This window comes from Myotis brandtii, unplaced genomic scaffold (genome assembly GCF_000412655.1).
Source record: "Myotis brandtii unplaced genomic scaffold, ASM41265v1 scaffold1645, whole genome shotgun sequence".
Lineage (NCBI taxonomy): Eukaryota > Metazoa > Chordata > Mammalia > Chiroptera > Vespertilionidae > Myotis > Myotis brandtii.
The window spans coordinates 22674-41319 of NW_005356026.1; the positions used below are offsets into that span (position 1 = coordinate 22674).

Sequence of the window (18646 nt, forward strand, 5' to 3'; positions counted from 1 at the left end):
AAAACCTTGAGAGTATTTGCTTAGGAAGTTTTCAATATTCAGTAATTTTGGAAGTGTCAATGAAGTACTAATGGGGTGGTCATAATAATCTGGCCGGTCATAATAATCTGGCCACTCAGTGTTAAGTTTATTCCCAGATATTTATACTTATATTATAAATATCTGGGAATAAACTTAAGGAAGTAAAAGAGCTGTACTCAGAAAACTACAGGACATTGGAAAAGGATGTAGAGGAAGATACAGACAAGTGGAACCATATACCGTGTTCATGAATTAACATCATTAAGAATTAACAATATCCCAACTGGTTTGGCTCAGTGGATAGAGCATCAGCCTGCAGACTGAGGGGTCCCAGGTTTGATTCCGGTTGGGGGCACATGCCCAGGTTGTGGGCTCAATCCCCAGTGTGGGGCATGCAGGAAGCAGCCGATCAATTATTCTCTCTCATCATTGATATTTCTATCTCTCTCTCCCTTCCTCTCTGAAATCAATAAAAATATATTAAAAAAGAGAATTTTTTTTTAATAATGGTAAAAAGCAAATATGACCAAACTTTATTAATTGTGGTTACACACATGATTAATATAAAATGTATTGTTATAGGTTGAATTGTGCCCCCCAACAAATTCATATGCTAAAATCCTAACCTCCAGTACCTCAGAACGTGATGGTATTTGGAGATCAGATATTTAAAGGTGATTAAGTTAACATGGAGGTTTTTAGAGTGGGCCTTAATCTACTAACTGGTATCCTTGTGATAAGAGGAGGACACAGTCACAGAGGAAAGATCATGTGAGGACACAGCAAGAAGGTGGCCAACTGCAAGCCAAAGGGAGAGGCCTTAGAAGAAGCCAAATCTGCCAGCATCTTGATCTTTGACTTCTTGGTTCCAAATAAAATAAATTTCTGTGGTTTAAGGCACTCAGCCTATAGAATTTTCTTATGGCCACCCTAGAAAACTAATATATATGCATTATATATAATTATTTATATGTCTATATATATATATATACACACACACACACACACACACACACACACACGTGTGTGTGTGTCAATTATATGCAATATCTTATAGGATATCTAATATATTTTTTTATTTATTTTTTATTGCTTGAAGTATTACAAAGGGTATTACATATGTGTCCTTTTTTTTTTCCCCACCCTTGACAATCCCCTGGCCTCCCCTACCCCCCAGTGTCTTATGTCCATTGGTTATGAGAATTAACATCATTAAAATGTCCATAATACCCAAAGCGATTTACAGATTCAACACAATCCCTATTAAAATACCAATGGCATATTTCACAGACCTAGAAAAAATATTCCAAAAGTTTATGTGGAACAAAAACCAACCCCAAAATAGCTACAGCAATCTTGAGAAAGAAGAACAAGGTTAGAGGGATCACAATACTGGATGTCAAAATGTACTACAAAACCATTGAAAGATCTGATAAGAGGTTAATTTCCAAAATATACAAAGAACTCATACAACTCAACACCAGGAAGACAAATAATCCAATAAAAAATGGGCAAAGAATTTGAATAGACACTTCTCCAAAGAGGACATACCATTGGCCAATAGACATGAAAAGCATCAGTAATCATCAGAGAGATGCAAATTAAAACAACAATGTGGTATCACCTCACAACTGTCAGAATGGCTACCATCAATAAATCAACAAACAACACCTGCTGGTGAGGATGTGGAGAAAAGGGAACCCTAGTACACTGCTGGTGGGAATGCATACTGGTACAGCCTCTGTGGAAAACAGTATGGATGTTCCTCAAACAATTAAAAATGGAACTGCCATTTGACCCAGCAGTCCCACTTCTGGGAATAAATCCTAAGAAACCCAAACACCCATCAGAAAGAATATATGCATCCCTATGTTCATAGCAGCGTTATTTACAATAGCTAAGATCTGAAAACAACCCAAGTGCCCATCAGTAGATGAGTGGATAAAAAAGCTGTAGTACATTTACACAATAGAATACTATGCAGCTGTAAAAAAAGAATGATCTCTTACCCTTTGCTACAGCATGGATGGAGCCAGAGACTATTACGCTAAGGGAAATAAGCCAGTTAGAGAAAGACAAATATCACATGATCTCATGTATATGCGGAATCTAGTGAACAAAATAAACTGACCAACAAAATAGGTCCAGAGGCATGGAAGAATAACAGATCTCAGTGGGGAGGGTGATGGAGGGGACAGGAAGAGATTAACCAAAGATCATATATGCATATATTCACAATCCATGGACACAGACAATAGTGTGGGAAGGCCTGGGCATGGCAGGGATTGGGGGAAAATGGGGAACATCTGTAATATTGACAAAAAGAAGATAAGGAAAACAATATGGAATCAGTAACATTTACCTTATTTTCTCTAAGGAGCAACTTACCCGTAATCACAATAAAAGTGAGCTTCTTTATCCAATTCAAAGCCCACTTGTGGGTCATATACTTTACCACTTTTCACATTTGGAGTTGGACATGCTTTTTCTAAAAGAAAATGTATAAATTCATTTTTATACAAATTTCAAAACAGATGTAAAAGAAAATAAAAATTCTACACTGCTTGCTCTGGCTGGTTTGGCTCTGCGGATAAATCATCGGCCTGCGGACTGAAAGGTCCTCGGTTCGATTCCAGCCAGGGGCACATGCCAGGGTTGCGGGCTCAGTCCCTTCTGGGGGGCATTTGGGAGGCAGCCGATTGATGATTCTCTCTCATCATTGATGTTTCTATCTCTCTCCATCTCCCTTCCTCTCTGAAATTAATTTTAAAAAAATTCTACACTGCTCTTGTCAATTCACGCAATATTATTTTTTTGAGTTAACCATATAACGTAGAGTTCGCATTTACCCAGGCAACCAACTGCCTACAAAAAAATTCCCGGAAGATTTGTGGAAGCCTAAAAATCTGTCTTGCTATCTAAACCCATGAGAAAATCATCATTGCCATAGTGGAAAATGAATCCAAATATGTGTTAAAAAAAAAAAAAGAAAAGAAAAAGGGAACACTGGAGCAAGCACACACACATAAAAAAGACAGGTTTTGTTTACTTACTGTAACAAGCTTCATCAACAGGGAACCATGTGCTATTTTTCTCACAAAAGGTATTGAGGACATAATTCAACGAATAATAATATCCTGGTTTACACTCATAAAATATTTTCTCCCCAGGTAAATAGGAAGATTTAGGGGTACCCTTTAACTGCATAGACTGGTACAGTGGTGGTTCACCACAGCGACCTAAAAATAAGAAAATAAGAACATAAAAATAAAATATTTAATCTCTTTGACAGCCAGGGACTGTGGCCTGACAGCAGGTGGGTAGTACAGAATAAATGGAAAGGTCCTTGGCAAGATTTTATTTTTAAAAACTATACTTTACTGATTTTTTACAGAGAGGAAGGGAGAGGGATAGAGAGTTAGAAACATCGATGAGAGAGAAGCATCGATCAGCTGCCTCCTGCACACCCCCTACTGGGTACATGCCCTTGACCAGAATCGAACCTGGGACCCTTCAGTCTGCAGGCCCACGCTCTATCCGGTGAGCCAAACCAGCTAGGGCCTTGGCAAGATTTTAAAGACTTGTTCCCTACTTTCACCCAAGGGTCCTAGGAGTGGGCCATGTGCTGCCCTTGCTTTAAATATCGCTTTTGGTTTGTTGGGGGATGAGCTGGATTTTTACTCAACAGTAAATTTAGGAAGCAAATATCAATGTTTTAGGTCTGAAAGATACACTATATAGGTATGCATCATTCCCCATTTCTTTTGAAATTCATTCAAAACTCAATTCTCTTCCAAGAAGCCTTTTTCCCCCCGTGTTATCCCCCTACCCCCACCTCTACCGTCACCCCCAGGAATTCCTCTTCTTTTTGTTTACCTGTGGGCTTGAAAATCTTTTCTAAAAAAATGTGTTAGAACTATTATGGAAAATAACGTGGAGACACATCAAGTAAAGTCCTAACGGGCTAAAAGAATGCAGCGGCCTCTCCTCTAAGGTTAAGGATCTAAGAAAGAAGATAGATCTACTCTGATCCCCGAGGAACCTGGATGGGTCTCACCTCAGATGGTGAGACCAGTCAAGGGAACTCTAAACAAGTCACATATTACTCTGCTTTCATGTCATATTCTAACTTCCACCCGCCCCGCCAAGAGAATTCCTACTCTGGAGCGCACGCCCCCTCCAGGCTCCTACCGAAGGATGTGGGCAGCAGGAGCACGAGGGTCACCGAAATGACCCCCACGAAGCACCATGAAAAGGGACTCTCGGGGCGGCGGGGAGGTGCCCTGTGTGGCTCGCAAGACGCCATCATTTTCTGGGCGGTCAGTGAACATTTGCTTTCGAGAGCGGACGCCGGACGCAACAATGGCTGGTCTGCAGCCGCAGGTGGGCGTGACATGGTACCTTAGCAAGGGAGGGGGATGCGCTGGTCCCTTGCTGGGCTCTAACCCACCCGGGTCTGCTGGCAGCTCGGGAAAGGAAACCAGAGCTGGGGCAGCATCTCTGTGTCTTTTCCGGAGCGCTGGATGGAAGAATAAAGCGCACTGATCTGAAAATAGGAACCCAGAGCGCAGACAGTGGGCCAGCATCCCTCGGGCTCCACTTTTGTCCGGGGGCCTTCAGACTGTCAGTAGTGTCAGGGCCCTTGCTCACATTTGGCTTGAAGCAGGCATTATTAGGGACAATCCTTGAGATTGCTGTGGTTGAACGTCCGCGGTGGAATCCCATCAAAGCCTGCAGGATTCCAAAATTACTAAGATGGTTTGTCCACTGAACCCCCAACCCCTAATGTAAATGCCTCTGCCCCTACTTCCTTGAGAGGACCCCTGGGAAGGTAATTTATTAAACACCGTGCCATTAAGCATATTGGGCCTCAACCTAGGGGCCCTTGCCATTTTGGAACTAAATGACTTATTGAAGATGAAATTTACATGCTTGAAAAAGGTAAAGACAAGGGTGTACTAGAGGGCAAATTCTTGGGAGCCACGAATGTTATCAGCGTTATGAAGGTTAGGAATTAGTTAAGTGAAGTAGTTAGAAAGAACTTTTCTGGTGAAACAATCTCTCAAACAATGCTAAAAGAGTAAGAATGAGCAAATTTTTTATTTTTGTAGAGTTGTGAGTAGTGATCTGTATGACTAATTTTTTAGAAAGAGCAACGTGATGGTCACGAAAGAGCAAACAAAAGGGATTGACATTTTTCTTCATATTATTTGGCAAAGAATGAAAACATCAACCAATGTGAGTGAACATTTTGACAGGACCAGAACCTTCCAAGTTTTAGTTTTTAGCATAACTATACTATGTGTGAAAAAGATTTCAAATGGACACAGCTTTCAAACCACCATTTCCATTTAGAGATTATCCCATAGAAATCATCAGAGCTGTGAGCAAAGGTGTAGTGTTTGGGGAAAAAATATAAACCCTAAGTGTCTAGCAAAAGTATTAAGGAATTGATTGTAGGTAACTTTATGGGATGGAATTCCATTCAGCAAGCACTGTGAAAAAAATATCAGTGTGAGACACTGCTCTATTCATACATGGGGAAAGCAGGCTCCAAATTAGTATACACCCCTTTTGGTATTCCTTTTATTAAAACAAAATTAGTATATTGAACACATAAAAGAGATTATTGGTAATATACCACAATTAACTAATAGTTGATAGGATTATGGCTATTTAATTTTTTTGTGCTTTTTAGTTTTCTGTATTGACCTTATGTTACATTTGGAATCAGGTTCAGAAAAAATTAAAAATCCAACATATGTATCAATGTCTACTTTGCTCATAAAATATTGAGGATGAAATCTGTATTGCATTTGGGTTCAGGTATGAGAGGATGCTGAGTAAATGGAAGTTCTCCATAGAAAAAGAAATGCATCTTCAGGAATTACAAAGCTATGTATATTTAAACAATTCTGCATCTGAGATGTACTAAAGACTTCGTGGGTTCAAAAAAAGAAAAATCATGGGATTTCCTCTTCCTTTCAGACCAAGACAATCTTTAGATTCTGGGAGAGCATATATGACAGTAAGTGTGAAGGTGAAATATAAAATAACCACCTAGTATGTTAGATTTTAAAATACAGACACTCCATAATGACACTTAATTGAAGGGGGTATAATTGAAGAGATAGTGAATGGGAAACTTATTGAGGGGAATTATTATTACTGTTACGTCTTACAGTGGTGAGTGATGTAGTAACAGAAATGTTCTGTGAATGAATGTTGGCACTTATTTATGAAGACAGTATCTACAGGGGTTGGCAAAAGTAGGTTTACAGTTTTTCATATGGAGAACAATACAATAATTAATAAATAATACAAAATGTACTCTGTGTTTCATGTACTCAAAAACTTTCTCATTTACTTTGTGACTTGGAAATAAATTCTTGTGAGAAAATTCAGAAGTTAGGGAAAAAATATGGCTTGAGTTTTATAACCTAGTTATAGGTACTAGATTAGATTCAAGGACTGGGGTTTTACTGGGACTTTCAATCAGTAAAATTTCTATACCTGTTGTCCATCAAGCCATTCTTTTTTTTTTAATTTATCTTTATTGTTGAAAGTATTGCAGATGTCCCATTTTTCTCCCCATTGACCCCTTCCAACCTGAACCCACCCCCTGCCCCAGGCCTTCACCACACCACCATCTGTGTCCATAGGTCATGCATATATGCATATAAATTCTTCAGTTAATCTCTTCCTTCCCTTGCCTTCCCTCATGAAGCCATTCTTAACATAATGGAAGACATTCACCTTGATTTCTTTAACTTATTCTGATTTGACCCATCTCAGGCTCCAGTTGATATGTTCTGAGCCATGTTGCCTAGTTTTCTGGTCAAGCTCCTTGAGGCAAGGGTAGAGTATTGCTTTTTCTCCAGTGCCCACATTATTCTAGGCCTGTAGTAGGCACATAATGAGTAAAGAAAGTGGGTGTTGCTGTCAACTGCATTAAACACATCGCTTCCCATTCTCCACCAGCAAGGATGTGCCAAATCCTGGGAAATTTCTGAAAGATGATGATTACAATAATTTTAGACACTAGCAGGAACAAAGCAGGAGTTATCTCTAAAAGGAATGAGCTGCAAGTGTCTGCAGAGAAAACTTTCCTAAATTGGGTATTGTAAGCTGACCTATGAAGTGGAGCTAATGTCTGCCCCTTAGCCTTGAGATCATGTTAGTGACTGAGTTCAAAGGGAAAGTATTGACAGTGAACTTCCTAAGGTCCTCACAGGAGAAGAACTCTAAAGAGTCAAGGCTTTGAATGAAGTAGGGGAGTAAAAATTGGAGCTTCCTCCAATTATTGCTAAATATATAATTAAACTGTCAAAGAAAAAATGAAGAGAGAATGGAGAATATGCATGCTTTTAGACCAATTTTTGAACTCTGGTAGATCTTTAAAGCAAATGGAATCTAGAGAAAAGTGGGTATTGCAGTACTTATATCAGAGAAAACAGATTTCAAGATAAAAAGGAAAAGAGAGACATTTCTTATTTCTTTTTTAAAAACTTTATTTTTATTGTTGACACTATTACAGATGTCTCCAAATCAGGTTGATGAAGCCTCTGAGCCTTGTAGGAGGGGCTCCCAATGTTGCCAGGTTTTTGTAAGTGAGATATTTCTCAGTAAGAGTAGGGGAGAAACAGAGAATGGGGGAAGAGACTCACTCTGAATTCTAGCCTTATTGCATAAAGGCCACATTTTTCTTTATGAGAATGTATAATATCTACAGTCTTTTGAGTCTAATTCTGACATCAGCCAATTTCCCCTATAGGCATGGCCAACAGGATTGATAATAGAAGCAGCCAAGTGAATGCTTAGCAGACTCTCCAGGGAGCACAGTTCTGCCTTGCACTAGTGCCGGAGCACACACCCCTGTCTTGTGAGAGAGAGGACAAGGCAAAGGGGAAAGGGGACCATATATGAAGGGAGCAGGATTGGGGGGGGTGCAGGAGACCCTCCATGGAGGGGGCAGAGCAGGGGGGACAGGGGACCCTGGGAGGAGGCTGGCTAGGGAAACAGGAGACCCTCCATTGAGGAGGTAGGGGAGTGGGAACCAAAAAGGGACCATACACTAAACCTGACAAGCTCAGGAGAGGACCATGGCAGGCTTTACAAACTCAGAGGCCGAAGAACCACATAGGATGGTCTAAAATTAAAACTTTCCTTTTTTCCCCCTGCTTTTAAATCTTTATTGTTGAAAGTGTTACATATGTCCCCCTTTCCCCCCCCCCCCCCCCCCCTAACCTCTTCCAGCCCACCCCGCCTCTCCGCCCCAGGCCTTCACCACCTTATTGTCTGTGTCCATGGGTTATGCATATATGCATACAAGTTCTATGGTTGATCTTTCCTAAACCAGAATCTTCCTTTACAAAGGTCAATCTTTACATTAACCAAGCCTGTCTATTTGCATCTACAATAACATACCTTTGGAATATCAGAGTAATTTTTTTTGATCCCTCACTGCACAGAGCAGAGACCACAAAACCGCTCATTGTTATTGTGTTAACTATCCTATACCCACCAATGTAAAAGAAGTATGTGTCTATTCATTTTATGCACAGAGATTTTCCTGCTTTGCTTCTTCCCGCCTCCCTAATCTGTCACCAAAGGATTTCATGAAACGGGCTTAGGCCCCCTCCTTTGATTATAATGAATAAAATAAGGTGCAAAACTGCTATTCTCTGGAGCATTTTCTCAATCTATTGAGATTTTGCTTCCTGGCAATTGTCATCAGTTTGGCTCAAATAAACTCATAAAAATTCTTACAGGTTTTTCCCAGAGACACAAGGCTTAGGAAGAAGTCCTTACCAGGTTTTGAAATGATGACATGAGGCAAAGGAATGCCAATCTGGGGCATCCTGTGAACAGCTTGGGGATGGACAGGTAGACTTTAAGGAAGCCCCTGAGATCTCTGCCTCCAGTAGGCATACCTTTGGGTCATTCCCTTCTTTCCTGAGCGAGGGCAGGACCTGTGCCTTGCTTCTAAGCAATGCAATGCAACAATGGAAATGGAATGTATGCGACTGCATTTACACAATCACCTAATGGCGCATCACACATCTGGCTAAGTCTCCCAGGGCTGGTTTTGAAAAAGCAACTTGCCCTGAAACGTAAAGCCACAAAGAAATGGATTCTGCCACCAACCTGAGAGGCTTGGAAGCAGACCCTTTCCCAGACAGGGCTCTGACAAGACCCTGGCTTTGGCCAACACCTTTTTTGCAGCCTTTGAGACCCTGGATAGACTACCCAGCTAAACGCAGACTTCTGACCCACAGAAAGGGTCAGATAAGAAGCATGTGTTGTTTTAAGCAGCTAAGTTTGTGGTAATGTGCTACGCAGCAATAGAAAACCAATGCACTAGCCTATGTCCATATCCTCCCTCTAGACCAGTGGTTCTCAACCTTCCTAATGCCGCGACCCTTTAATACAGTTCCTCATGTTGTGGTGACCCCCAACCATAAAATTATTGTCGTTGCTACTTCATAACTGTAATTTTGCTACTGCTATGAATCGTAATGTAAATATCTGATATGCAGGATGTATTTTCACTGTTACAAATTGAACATAATTAAAGCATAGTGATTAATCACAAAAACAATATGTAATTATGTTTTCCGATGGACTTAGGCGCCCCCTGCGAAAGGGTTGTCTGACCCCCAAAGGGATCGCGACCCACAGGTTGAGAACCGCTGCTCTAGACTTTTCATCTTCTAGACAATTTCATTTCTCAATATTCAACTTAACATTTAGATCCTTTCCTCTAGTTGCGGACTGCTAAGGTTAAAAATAGTTACCCAAACTTTATTATATTATTTGGGTACAAATTAACCTATGTTCTTTTCCGTTTTAAACATTAATATTTCAAACGTAAAAGAAATGGCAGTAAATTAGCAGGGGCCAACTTTTACGTACACAATTGTCCTCAAACCAAATGCAGCAAGGACACCTTTTGTTTGGCATATAGGTGTCTCTTCAGTTAGACTGAGCTCTTTGACCTTCAATAATATTCACTAACTGTCGAATTAAAAATGTAATTGCCTTTATTTATTAGGGATATCTGTTCTGGCTTCATTTCAGGTGGCACTTCTGCTTGATGCCCCAAAACATAAAGACCTCTGACAGGATGGATACTGGGACCACAAACAATGACTATGCCAATGTTATTGTTGCCCAGCCCAAATGTTATAAGAAAGGAAGGAAAACAAAGGGTAACTAGAATTTGAAGATTCTTCACCATCATCAACAGAATGGCCCAATACTGCATCTCTCTAAGAATCTTACTTCCCCCCACCTTCCAGGTACCTGAAATAGAAAAAAAAGAAATGGAACAATTCTCCCTAAAATATTTCTCCCTTCTTTTAAAAAACAACCTCAACTGTTGGTAGAGGTTTCTTAGGAATTCAAAGAACGCCAGTAAACTTTAGGCCAAATTAGATTTATAATGAGGGAATACTGTTTTTGGTATTACATTTAAGTATAAAATGAAGCCAAGTCCACATATGGACTTAGAGATACCGCACAAAGCAGCTGCTCCAGCTGCGCCCACGGTTTAAGGACTGTGGCCGAAGCTCTGGTCTCTGGCAGAACAGACGGGAGGTCCTGAAGGGCAGCTCTGATTTCACCAACACACAACACAACGCTCACTCACAGGGCCATTCACAGAACTCGTTGAATTCAGTTAAACAAGAAAACAAAAAAACTTTTTTAAGTTAATTTCGATTGTTGAGGAGACATCTGAACCTAAATGTTCAAACAATGCCATTCTTACCCATTTGCAGTGAAACTATTAGGGGCAAAGGGAGGAGAACTCAACCACATAATAGCATGGAAACCTCCAAGCCTATAGTCAGAAAAAATCACACCAAGTTTAGTCAGTAAAAATGACTAGCATTTAAAATATTTTTTAATGAGAACACTTCTAACATCTTTAAATAAAAATGATTTGCACTTTTCAATCTGGAACAGCTCTGGCATTAGGGCTTAATTGCTTTCTGTTCCACGGGTTTTAGCTGCCACCGTACTACCAACTCCCCATTGCTCTTGAGGCAGGTGTGAGCCATGTCCTCCTCGGTGGGGAGTCCTTGTGGCAACTTCAGGGGCTTGATTCTTATCAAATGTTTAACCATTTTCAGTTTCGCGTTCACTGAAGGGATGTTCTTGTGAACTTGAGGAGTGTGCGCCTACAAATAAAGGGAAATAGTGTTACAGAGATCAATTTCAAAAGCACAGATGGTCCCATGCTTCAGTAAAATTAATGAAGGCTCATTCTGTCTAAATCAAACTTCCAAATACATTCCACTAAAGAATACATTTAAACAAAAAATATTAAATATATTCCTTAAAGCTTAAAAAGTGCCAAATTTAAACCATGCTAAAGATGACTAAAATCCTTGCATACCTTTTCTATTCCAAGCATCTTTATTACATCTTTTTCCCAATATGGGCGGCCTTTTGTACTTTTTATTCTGGTAACAATATGCAGTTTATGAGGGTGCTGTGGATCCCCACCATATTTTTCATGATCTTCTGGAGAAGGCTGAAACACCTAGAAAGGAAGAATCGTAAATGCTAAGTTTTCAACTTACATAGTTTATATGTACCTCCTTTTTTCCCTAAAAAAAACACCAAAAAAACCCAAAACAAAACCAAAAAACCCCCAAATAACAACATAATGATCTCATCCCTAATCTATAATAATAAAAGTATAATATGCTAATTAAACTGGACAGCCGAACGACCTTCCGGATGAAGCTGGGGCTGCGAGGGCCGAGCCCCTTGCACAAATTTCGTGTACCAAGTTATTTTATCTTTCTAAAAATAACATGTTTAAAAAAATAGTAACATTAAAACAAAGAATTCTTGTTCTTACTTTATCTGGAATTCTTGACTTGGTAAATTTATGACGAATCCAATCTGTACGAACGAGAGACTCCACACCTTTTGTCACAGTCTAAAATATAATATGAAACATTAGTTTTTTAGAACTGTCTAGTGCAGAAACCCTTATCAATTTTGGGGTGACAAAAGTCTGTTTTTACCTAACCTGTAATTTTATTTATTTACTTTTTAAAATGTTTTTATTGATTTTATTCATTCGCTTATTTATTTATTTTAATCCTCAGGGAAAGACAGAGAGAAATATTGGTGTGAGAGAAACAAATCAACTGTTTGCTTCCTGCACTCGCCCCAACCAGGGCGCGAGCCAGGGAGGAGCCTGCAACCAAGGTATGTGCCCTTGACTGGAATCAAAGTTGGGACCCTTCGGCCCACAGGCCGATGTTCTACCCACTAAGCCAAAACCGGCTAGGGCCTAACCTATATTTTAAGCATTAACTTCAGCCCGCTACATGAATCTTACCACTAACATATTATAAAATAAAATAAACCACATTAATTATATATAGACTACTAGACCAGGGGTTGGCAATATTTTTCCATAAAGGACCAGATAGTGAATATTTCTAGCTTGGAGCTATATGGTTTCCATTGCCAAGTCTCAACTCTGCCACTACAGGGCAAAAATAGCCTAAACAATATAATAAACAAATGGAGGTGGCTGTGTTCCAATAAAACTTTATTTACAAAAATAGGTGGTGGGCTGGATTTGGCCTGCAGGCTGCAGTTTGCCAACCCCTGCTCTAGACAATGTGCAATTATTCACCTTCAACAAGACAATGTAAAAGAAAAGTCAAAATGAGTTTCCACTTTTCTTTCTAGTCCCAACAATATCATCACTCCTAGTTCCTATCTCTTGTCCCCTTCCTATAATCCTCCAGTCCTGTTTCTCTCAGCCTGCAAAACAGAAAGGCTCAGTGCCAATCCTTCATTCCAGGAAACTGCTCTCTGAATGGGCAATAATCATTCCCATCATGCCCTCCCTGTACTGCAGAGATGGCACAAACAATGAGAGAAGGTGCTCTATCCTCTGAGCCAAACTGGCTGGGGCCAGACCTAATGGTTTCACAGGCCTTGGCAGACTGTTCCCCACCCCTGATCAAGACTCTGGCCCTCATGAATAGGTTAAGCTGCACCACCACAGTTTCTTAAAAAAAGGCTTGAAGAAAATACATGACAATACAAACATGAACGGTCTCTGGGAGACTGTTTTTTCTTCTTTTCTAACTTTTTCTAATTTCCTAAGATTGAAAATGCACTCTTTTCATAATTGAAGAGGGGGGAAAAAAAACACACAACACCACCTAAAATTTTAGACCTTTTGCGATTCTAAATGTTTAGGGATATAACAGCAGATAAATCACAAATAAACAAAATTAACCCTCGACATTAAAAGATTAATATATAAAAATAGTTAAGTTTAACTTGCTCGTCTGTTTTGTTAATTAGAAAAGAAAAAGAAAAATTTTGCAGAAAGAAACAAACAAAAAAAGATAACTCTTGAAAATGAAAACTTACGTGTAGTCTGCCCGGAGGCCTCTGAACCACCGAGCGCAAAATCCCGGCCATGAGTGCAGTGGCCGAACTCTGCAGAGGCGGTGCCGGGTAGAAAACAGATCTCTGGGTCAAATATGTCTTGAAAATGAACAGATCCCCCCTCTGTCTACAAAAATGAAACAAGTTAATTGTAAACTTGACTGAAGTTTAAGAGTAAAACCTTGGTTATTTTAATACAATAAAGGCAAGAATTAAGTTATTGTAAATGTTTTATTTGGAGTTCAGCAAAACCATAAGGTAGTGACTATACATGAACCACATCCCATTTTCACCAAATGAATTAGTGCCTCAGAGGATTCAACAAATTGGAGCAATGGGGGCTACTAAAGCCCATCATTTAAAAAATCTTCTCAAAGAATCAATAAATAAATAAAAATCTTCTCCAACAATGAGGGCAGAGAAAGAATGCTTTGTTATAGAATCACAAAAAATTAAAGAGCTGAAGGGACAGAAGGAATCCCAAATCCTCGCATTAGAACTGACAACCCTCTTATGTTAAATAGGAGGAACATGAATCCCAGAAAGTTCACCCAAGGGTACTCAGCTATCCAGGAAGAATATGGTCTAGAACTCAATTCCATTAATACCTAGTCCAGTGCATTTCCACTAAATCATAACACCTTTATGTTAAAAAGTAAAGCAGAATGCTCTTTTCTGCTAGTTGTGCTTTTTTAAACTATTTTTTAATAAACATACATTGCTTCTATGACTTAAATAAGTTATGTTTATTTAGACACATAACAATTATAGCTCACTATACTGATACATAGCGAAAGCAGAAAGATAAGATGCATGACTTTGGACCTCAATCAATACAATGCAGCATTAACAGTTTCTAGCTGAAATCACCCACTGTTTGCTGGTTGGTTGTTTACATACATACTAGAGGCCCGGTGCACACAATTCGTGCACTGCGGGGGGGGGGGGGGGGTGTCTCTCAGCCTGGCCTGAGCCCTCACGCAGTCCAGGAGCCCTTGGGGGATGTCCAACTGACGGCTTAGGCCCGTTCCCTGCAGCGCTCGCCAGCCGTGAGCCCAGCTTCTGGCTGAATGGCGCTCCCCCTGTGGGAGCGCATTGACCACCAGGGGGAAGCTCCTGCATTGAGTGTCTGCCCCCTGGTGGTCAGTGCACATCATAGCGACCAGTCATTCTGCCATTAGGTTAATTTGCTTATTAGCCTTTTATTATATAGGAAGGAGGATTTGAATCAAGGCTTCCTTAGAAGAGATACTTAGTCCTGTGGCCCTCCAATCAAATAAATAATGCTAAATTATTTTCTCTATCATACTTCTCTACCATACTTCTGCCTTCCAAGTTAAACATTATATACTAACCCAACTCAATTAGCTTCACACTTAGTTAAATCTTTCTCTTATCACTTACAATTCAACACAAACCTCCTAACTGGCCTTCCTGCTTTCATTCCATTCTTCCTGTCTTTCCTCCATAGTAGCAATCACCTCATTAAAACCCAAATCAGCTCATGTCAACTCCTCTGCTCAAAACCTTCTGAAGAGCCAGGTTTGTCACTGTTGGAGAAGGGTACACATAAGAAGGGACGGCTAGAATGATCCCTATGGTCCAATGATACAGGATTAGAGTTGGAACTCATGTTCAGCTCAATACAGGTATTAATGGATATAGACACAATTATATACATGGATGTAACATAGTTTAACTTTGTTAGCTCAGAGGACCTAATAGCAATGGCATCCCAGTGAAAATGAGCATGCCCAGTGCCTAGGTCAGTGATGGCGAACCTTTTGAGCTCAGCATGTCAGCATTTTGAAAAACCCTAACTTAACTCTGGTGCTGTGTCACATATAGAAATTTTTTGATATTTGCAACCATAGTAAAACAAAGACTTATATTTTTGATATTTATTTTATATATTTAAATGCCATTTAACAAAGAAAAATCAACCCAAAAAATGAGTTCCCATGTCACCTCTGACACGTGTGTCATAGGTTTGCCATCACTGGCTTAGATCATAGTTTCTAGTAGAATTCTCTAAGGAAAGGAACCAGAGCTCCTTGGATAAGTAGTTATACATGACTGCAGCAGGGGATATACAAAGGTGAGTGTGGGACATCTTGTAGTGCTAGAAAGGACCATTCAAAAAATCAAAATGATAAGGGATGTCAAAGGGACATAGGAGCCCACTGAAGGAGCTCCCAATGGCTAAAGCTGGAATAATATGAGCAACAAAATAAGTAATGAAGTATTGGCTTATAACCCAAACCGTAAAATAACCATGAGTTGTTGGGAAGGCCTGGGTCAGGGGGCAGGAGCAGGCCAGAAGGGGTGAATAGGGAAAGAAGGGACATATGTAATACTTTTAACAATAAAAATTAAAAAAAAAATAACTATGAGTCCATACTGACATAATTAAGTGAATAAATTAAATTAATGACAGAGAAAAAAAACATATCTTCCTTACAGAAGAATTCCAAATAGTTTATGTAGCTATTCCCTCCTCAAAGAGGTCGAGCAAAACCACTCGCCCCTGAAGTGAGGACAGTATAGAAAGGGGGGAAATAACACTGCACTAGAGAAACCTGACCAACATGATGTCAGCTAGAAAGATTAACATCAACTGTAATAACAGTCAAGTTCATAGCATGTATCCTTGATATGACAGAATGCGACTGGCACTTCACCTCTGTGGTCTTCTTCCCAGAACCCCGTAACACCACTCTTATGGGAGAAACATCAAACTCCAATTGAGAGACACTGTACAAAACACCGGACTGCCCCCAAATTGTCAAGGTCATCATAAACAGGAAGGTCTGAGAAACTGTCATAGTTACGAGGAGCCTAAGGAGACATGATGACTAAATGTAGTGATATAGTATCTTGGATGGGATTCTGGAACAGGAAAAGGACATCAGGTAAAATCTAAAAAAATCTAAATGACATATCACCTTTAGTTAATAATCTATCAATATTGGTTCATCAATTACACTAAAGGAAGGTGTTAAAAGGGGAGACTGGGCCTGGGGTATGTAGAATCTCTGTGCTATCTTCCCAAGTTTCTAAAATCTAAAACTATTCTAAAATTATTTATTAAAAAATGAAAAACCGCCAATGCCTGTCCATTTCCATCGGAGTGATAGCCAGTCCTCACACTCCCTCCCCCACCCCTTACACTTCATGGCCAATTACTCTTCTGCTCCATCGCTAAACATATTGGTCCCCTTGTTGGTTCTAAACTTGCCAGGCAGGCATTCTCCCTCGTAATGGCTGTTCCTGCTCCTGATGTTCATATGGTTAATTCTCTGACTTTTTCAATTTTTGGCTCAAATCTCATCTTCTCAATGAGGTCTACTCTGATTCCATTATTTAACATTTTGACCCACACCACAATTGCCAACTCGCCTCATTCGATCCCTCTTCCTCTATTCCCTCCATAGCAACTCTCTTCTAACATAATTTAATTATGTGTTAGGTTTGTGGTTTATTGTCTATCTCCACCCAATAGAATGTTAGTTCCACCAAGACAGGATTTTAAAATTTTGTTTTGTTTTTGGTCTGTTCCGTCTGTTCTGATATATCCCAAGCATCCACCTAAAGCAGCACCTGCCATGTAACAGGCAATCAATTAAATTTTACTCAATGAATGAAGTTTAAGTTAACAGACTTCAGAAGGTGTGATAGTCAAGAGCTCTAAGTTTTAATAAAGGTTGTCCTTCATAACTCTTGGACCTTGAAACAATTATAATACCTTCTATTTTACAATAACTTTTCTTTCTTTTTTATCCAAAGGGTTTCTATTTTATTATTATTTTTTCCTTTTTATTGAATGTATTGGGGTGGCACTGGTTTACAAAATTACACAGGTTTCTGGTGCACAGTTCCACAACACATCATCTGTACACTGTATTGTGTTCACCACCTCAAATAATAACCTGTCTCTTGTACTAATGCGAAAGTAGGAAAATACAAGCATCACATGAGAAGTATAATCCCATTTTCAAAAAAAAAAAAAGTCTGTGAATGTGTGGGAGGCTATCAGAAACATGTTAACATACCCTTGGGGGGTGGGCAGGCTACTAGGGCAATTTTTCCTCTTTTCCTCCTGTAATGTCAAATAGATCGTTATTGCTGCTCTTGTACAGTGACCATGCATGTAATTGTTTCTGTTTAAAAACACAACAAACTACTTCCTTTCCTAAAGAGACATCTATGTAATGATAAAGGCAAAGAGCGTCTCTTCTTTGAATTCCTAAAGCCCAACAAGCACTAGGCAGGCCTCCTAAGTGCCTTTTGGCAAAAAATACGCAGCACAAGCAGCTTCGGGTACGTGGCGACCAAACCACGGTTGCAAAATCACAGCTTTTAGTAAAATGACGAATCGTTTATCTGCTCATTTCGGCAGGTTCGCCTTCTAAAATGCAGCATGTAAAACATCAGGCAAGTTTGCATCTGCATTAACAACAAATTAAACTACACGGAATGCCCACTTGGAAGGCCAGCGTCATGCATCAGGCAGAAGCACCGAAAAGACAGAAGCACCGAAAATGAGAAACCGCACGAGAAGCCCCTTCCCCAGCTGCGAGCCCAGGCGGCCCGACCCCGGCGCTTCCCGAACCCGGGTTCACGTCCCGGAATCCCTCCCACTGGGGCGCGATCGGGGCGGCCGCCGGCTTTCCGGACGCCGAAGGGACCGTGTCCGGCCAGTGCACGCCTCGGTCCCGCGACCCATCAACGCAAACGGGGGAAATCAACCCGCGTCTACACAGGGCTCCCAGCTGGGGACGCCCGGCAAAACCGCCACACTTGGGGCCACGCATCCCCCACTCACCTACGGGCGCTAAACGCTGCGAAGCCCCAACTTCCCCGCCGACAGGAAGCTGAACAGACACCACCGAGTGCTCCCCTCAAACCCGGCCGCCACCGTCCGGGCAAAATGCTGCCCTTTTCAAAGTTCCGGCCGACTCCCTTCCACGCCAGGGCCACCCGGAGCGCGAGCCGGCGCCTGTCGGAGTCACGTGACCGCCTCCCGGAAGCGCCGCGGACTCCTCCAGCTCGGACTGGGTGGGAGGCGGAGCGGGGTTCCCAGGATCATGGCCAAACCCGGGACGGGGCCGGACCCCGGGGGCGTAGCTGCCGTCACTGTGCTAAAGCGGGCGGTGGAGCTGGACGCCGAGTCCCGGTACCCGCAGGCGCT

The 18646-nt window shown here is 40.8% G+C and overlaps 3 protein-coding genes across 5 annotated transcripts in view; 1 reads left to right on the forward strand and 2 right to left on the reverse strand.

Annotated features, from left to right (window-relative positions):
* Positions 1-7047, reverse strand: part of LOC102257172 (transcription intermediary factor 1-beta-like) — a 29674-nt gene extending 22627 nt beyond the window's left edge. The window contains 3 exon segments of the mRNA XM_014536542.1: positions 2410-2509; positions 3075-3260; positions 6778-7047. Of these exon segments, the coding sequence (XP_014392028.1) occupies positions 2410-2509; positions 3075-3228 (254 nt within the window). The 5' untranslated portion in view covers positions 3229-3260; positions 6778-7047.
* A 3862-nt stretch (positions 7048-10909) lies between these two features.
* MRPL30 (mitochondrial ribosomal protein L30) overlaps positions 10910-18646 on the reverse strand; it is a 33152-nt gene continuing 25415 nt past the window's right edge. The window contains exons 1-5 of one of the 3 annotated variants that reach the window (XM_005862370.2): positions 18281-18371; positions 13438-13582; positions 11894-11974; positions 11423-11569; positions 10910-11204 (exon numbers count right to left, since the gene is read on the reverse strand). In XM_005862370.2, coding sequence (XP_005862432.1) covers positions 10998-11204; positions 11423-11569; positions 11894-11974; positions 13438-13488 — 486 coding nt within the window. In that variant the 5' untranslated portion in view covers positions 13489-13582; positions 18281-18371 and the 3' untranslated portion in view covers positions 10910-10997. Of the gene's footprint in view, positions 11205-11422; positions 11570-11893; positions 11975-13437; positions 13583-18280; positions 18372-18646 lie in introns of those variants that run through there. The other 2 variants (XM_014536533.1, XM_014536534.1) reach the window with 2 other exon arrangements.
* The window catches only part of MITD1 (MIT, microtubule interacting and transport, domain containing 1), a 9771-nt gene continuing 9582 nt past the window's right edge, over positions 18458-18646 (forward strand). Inside the window, exon 1 of the mRNA XM_014536535.1 lies at positions 18458-18646. This exon is cut by the window's right edge and continues 22 nt beyond it. Within this exon, the coding sequence (XP_014392021.1) occupies positions 18543-18646 (104 nt within the window). The 5' untranslated portion in view covers positions 18458-18542.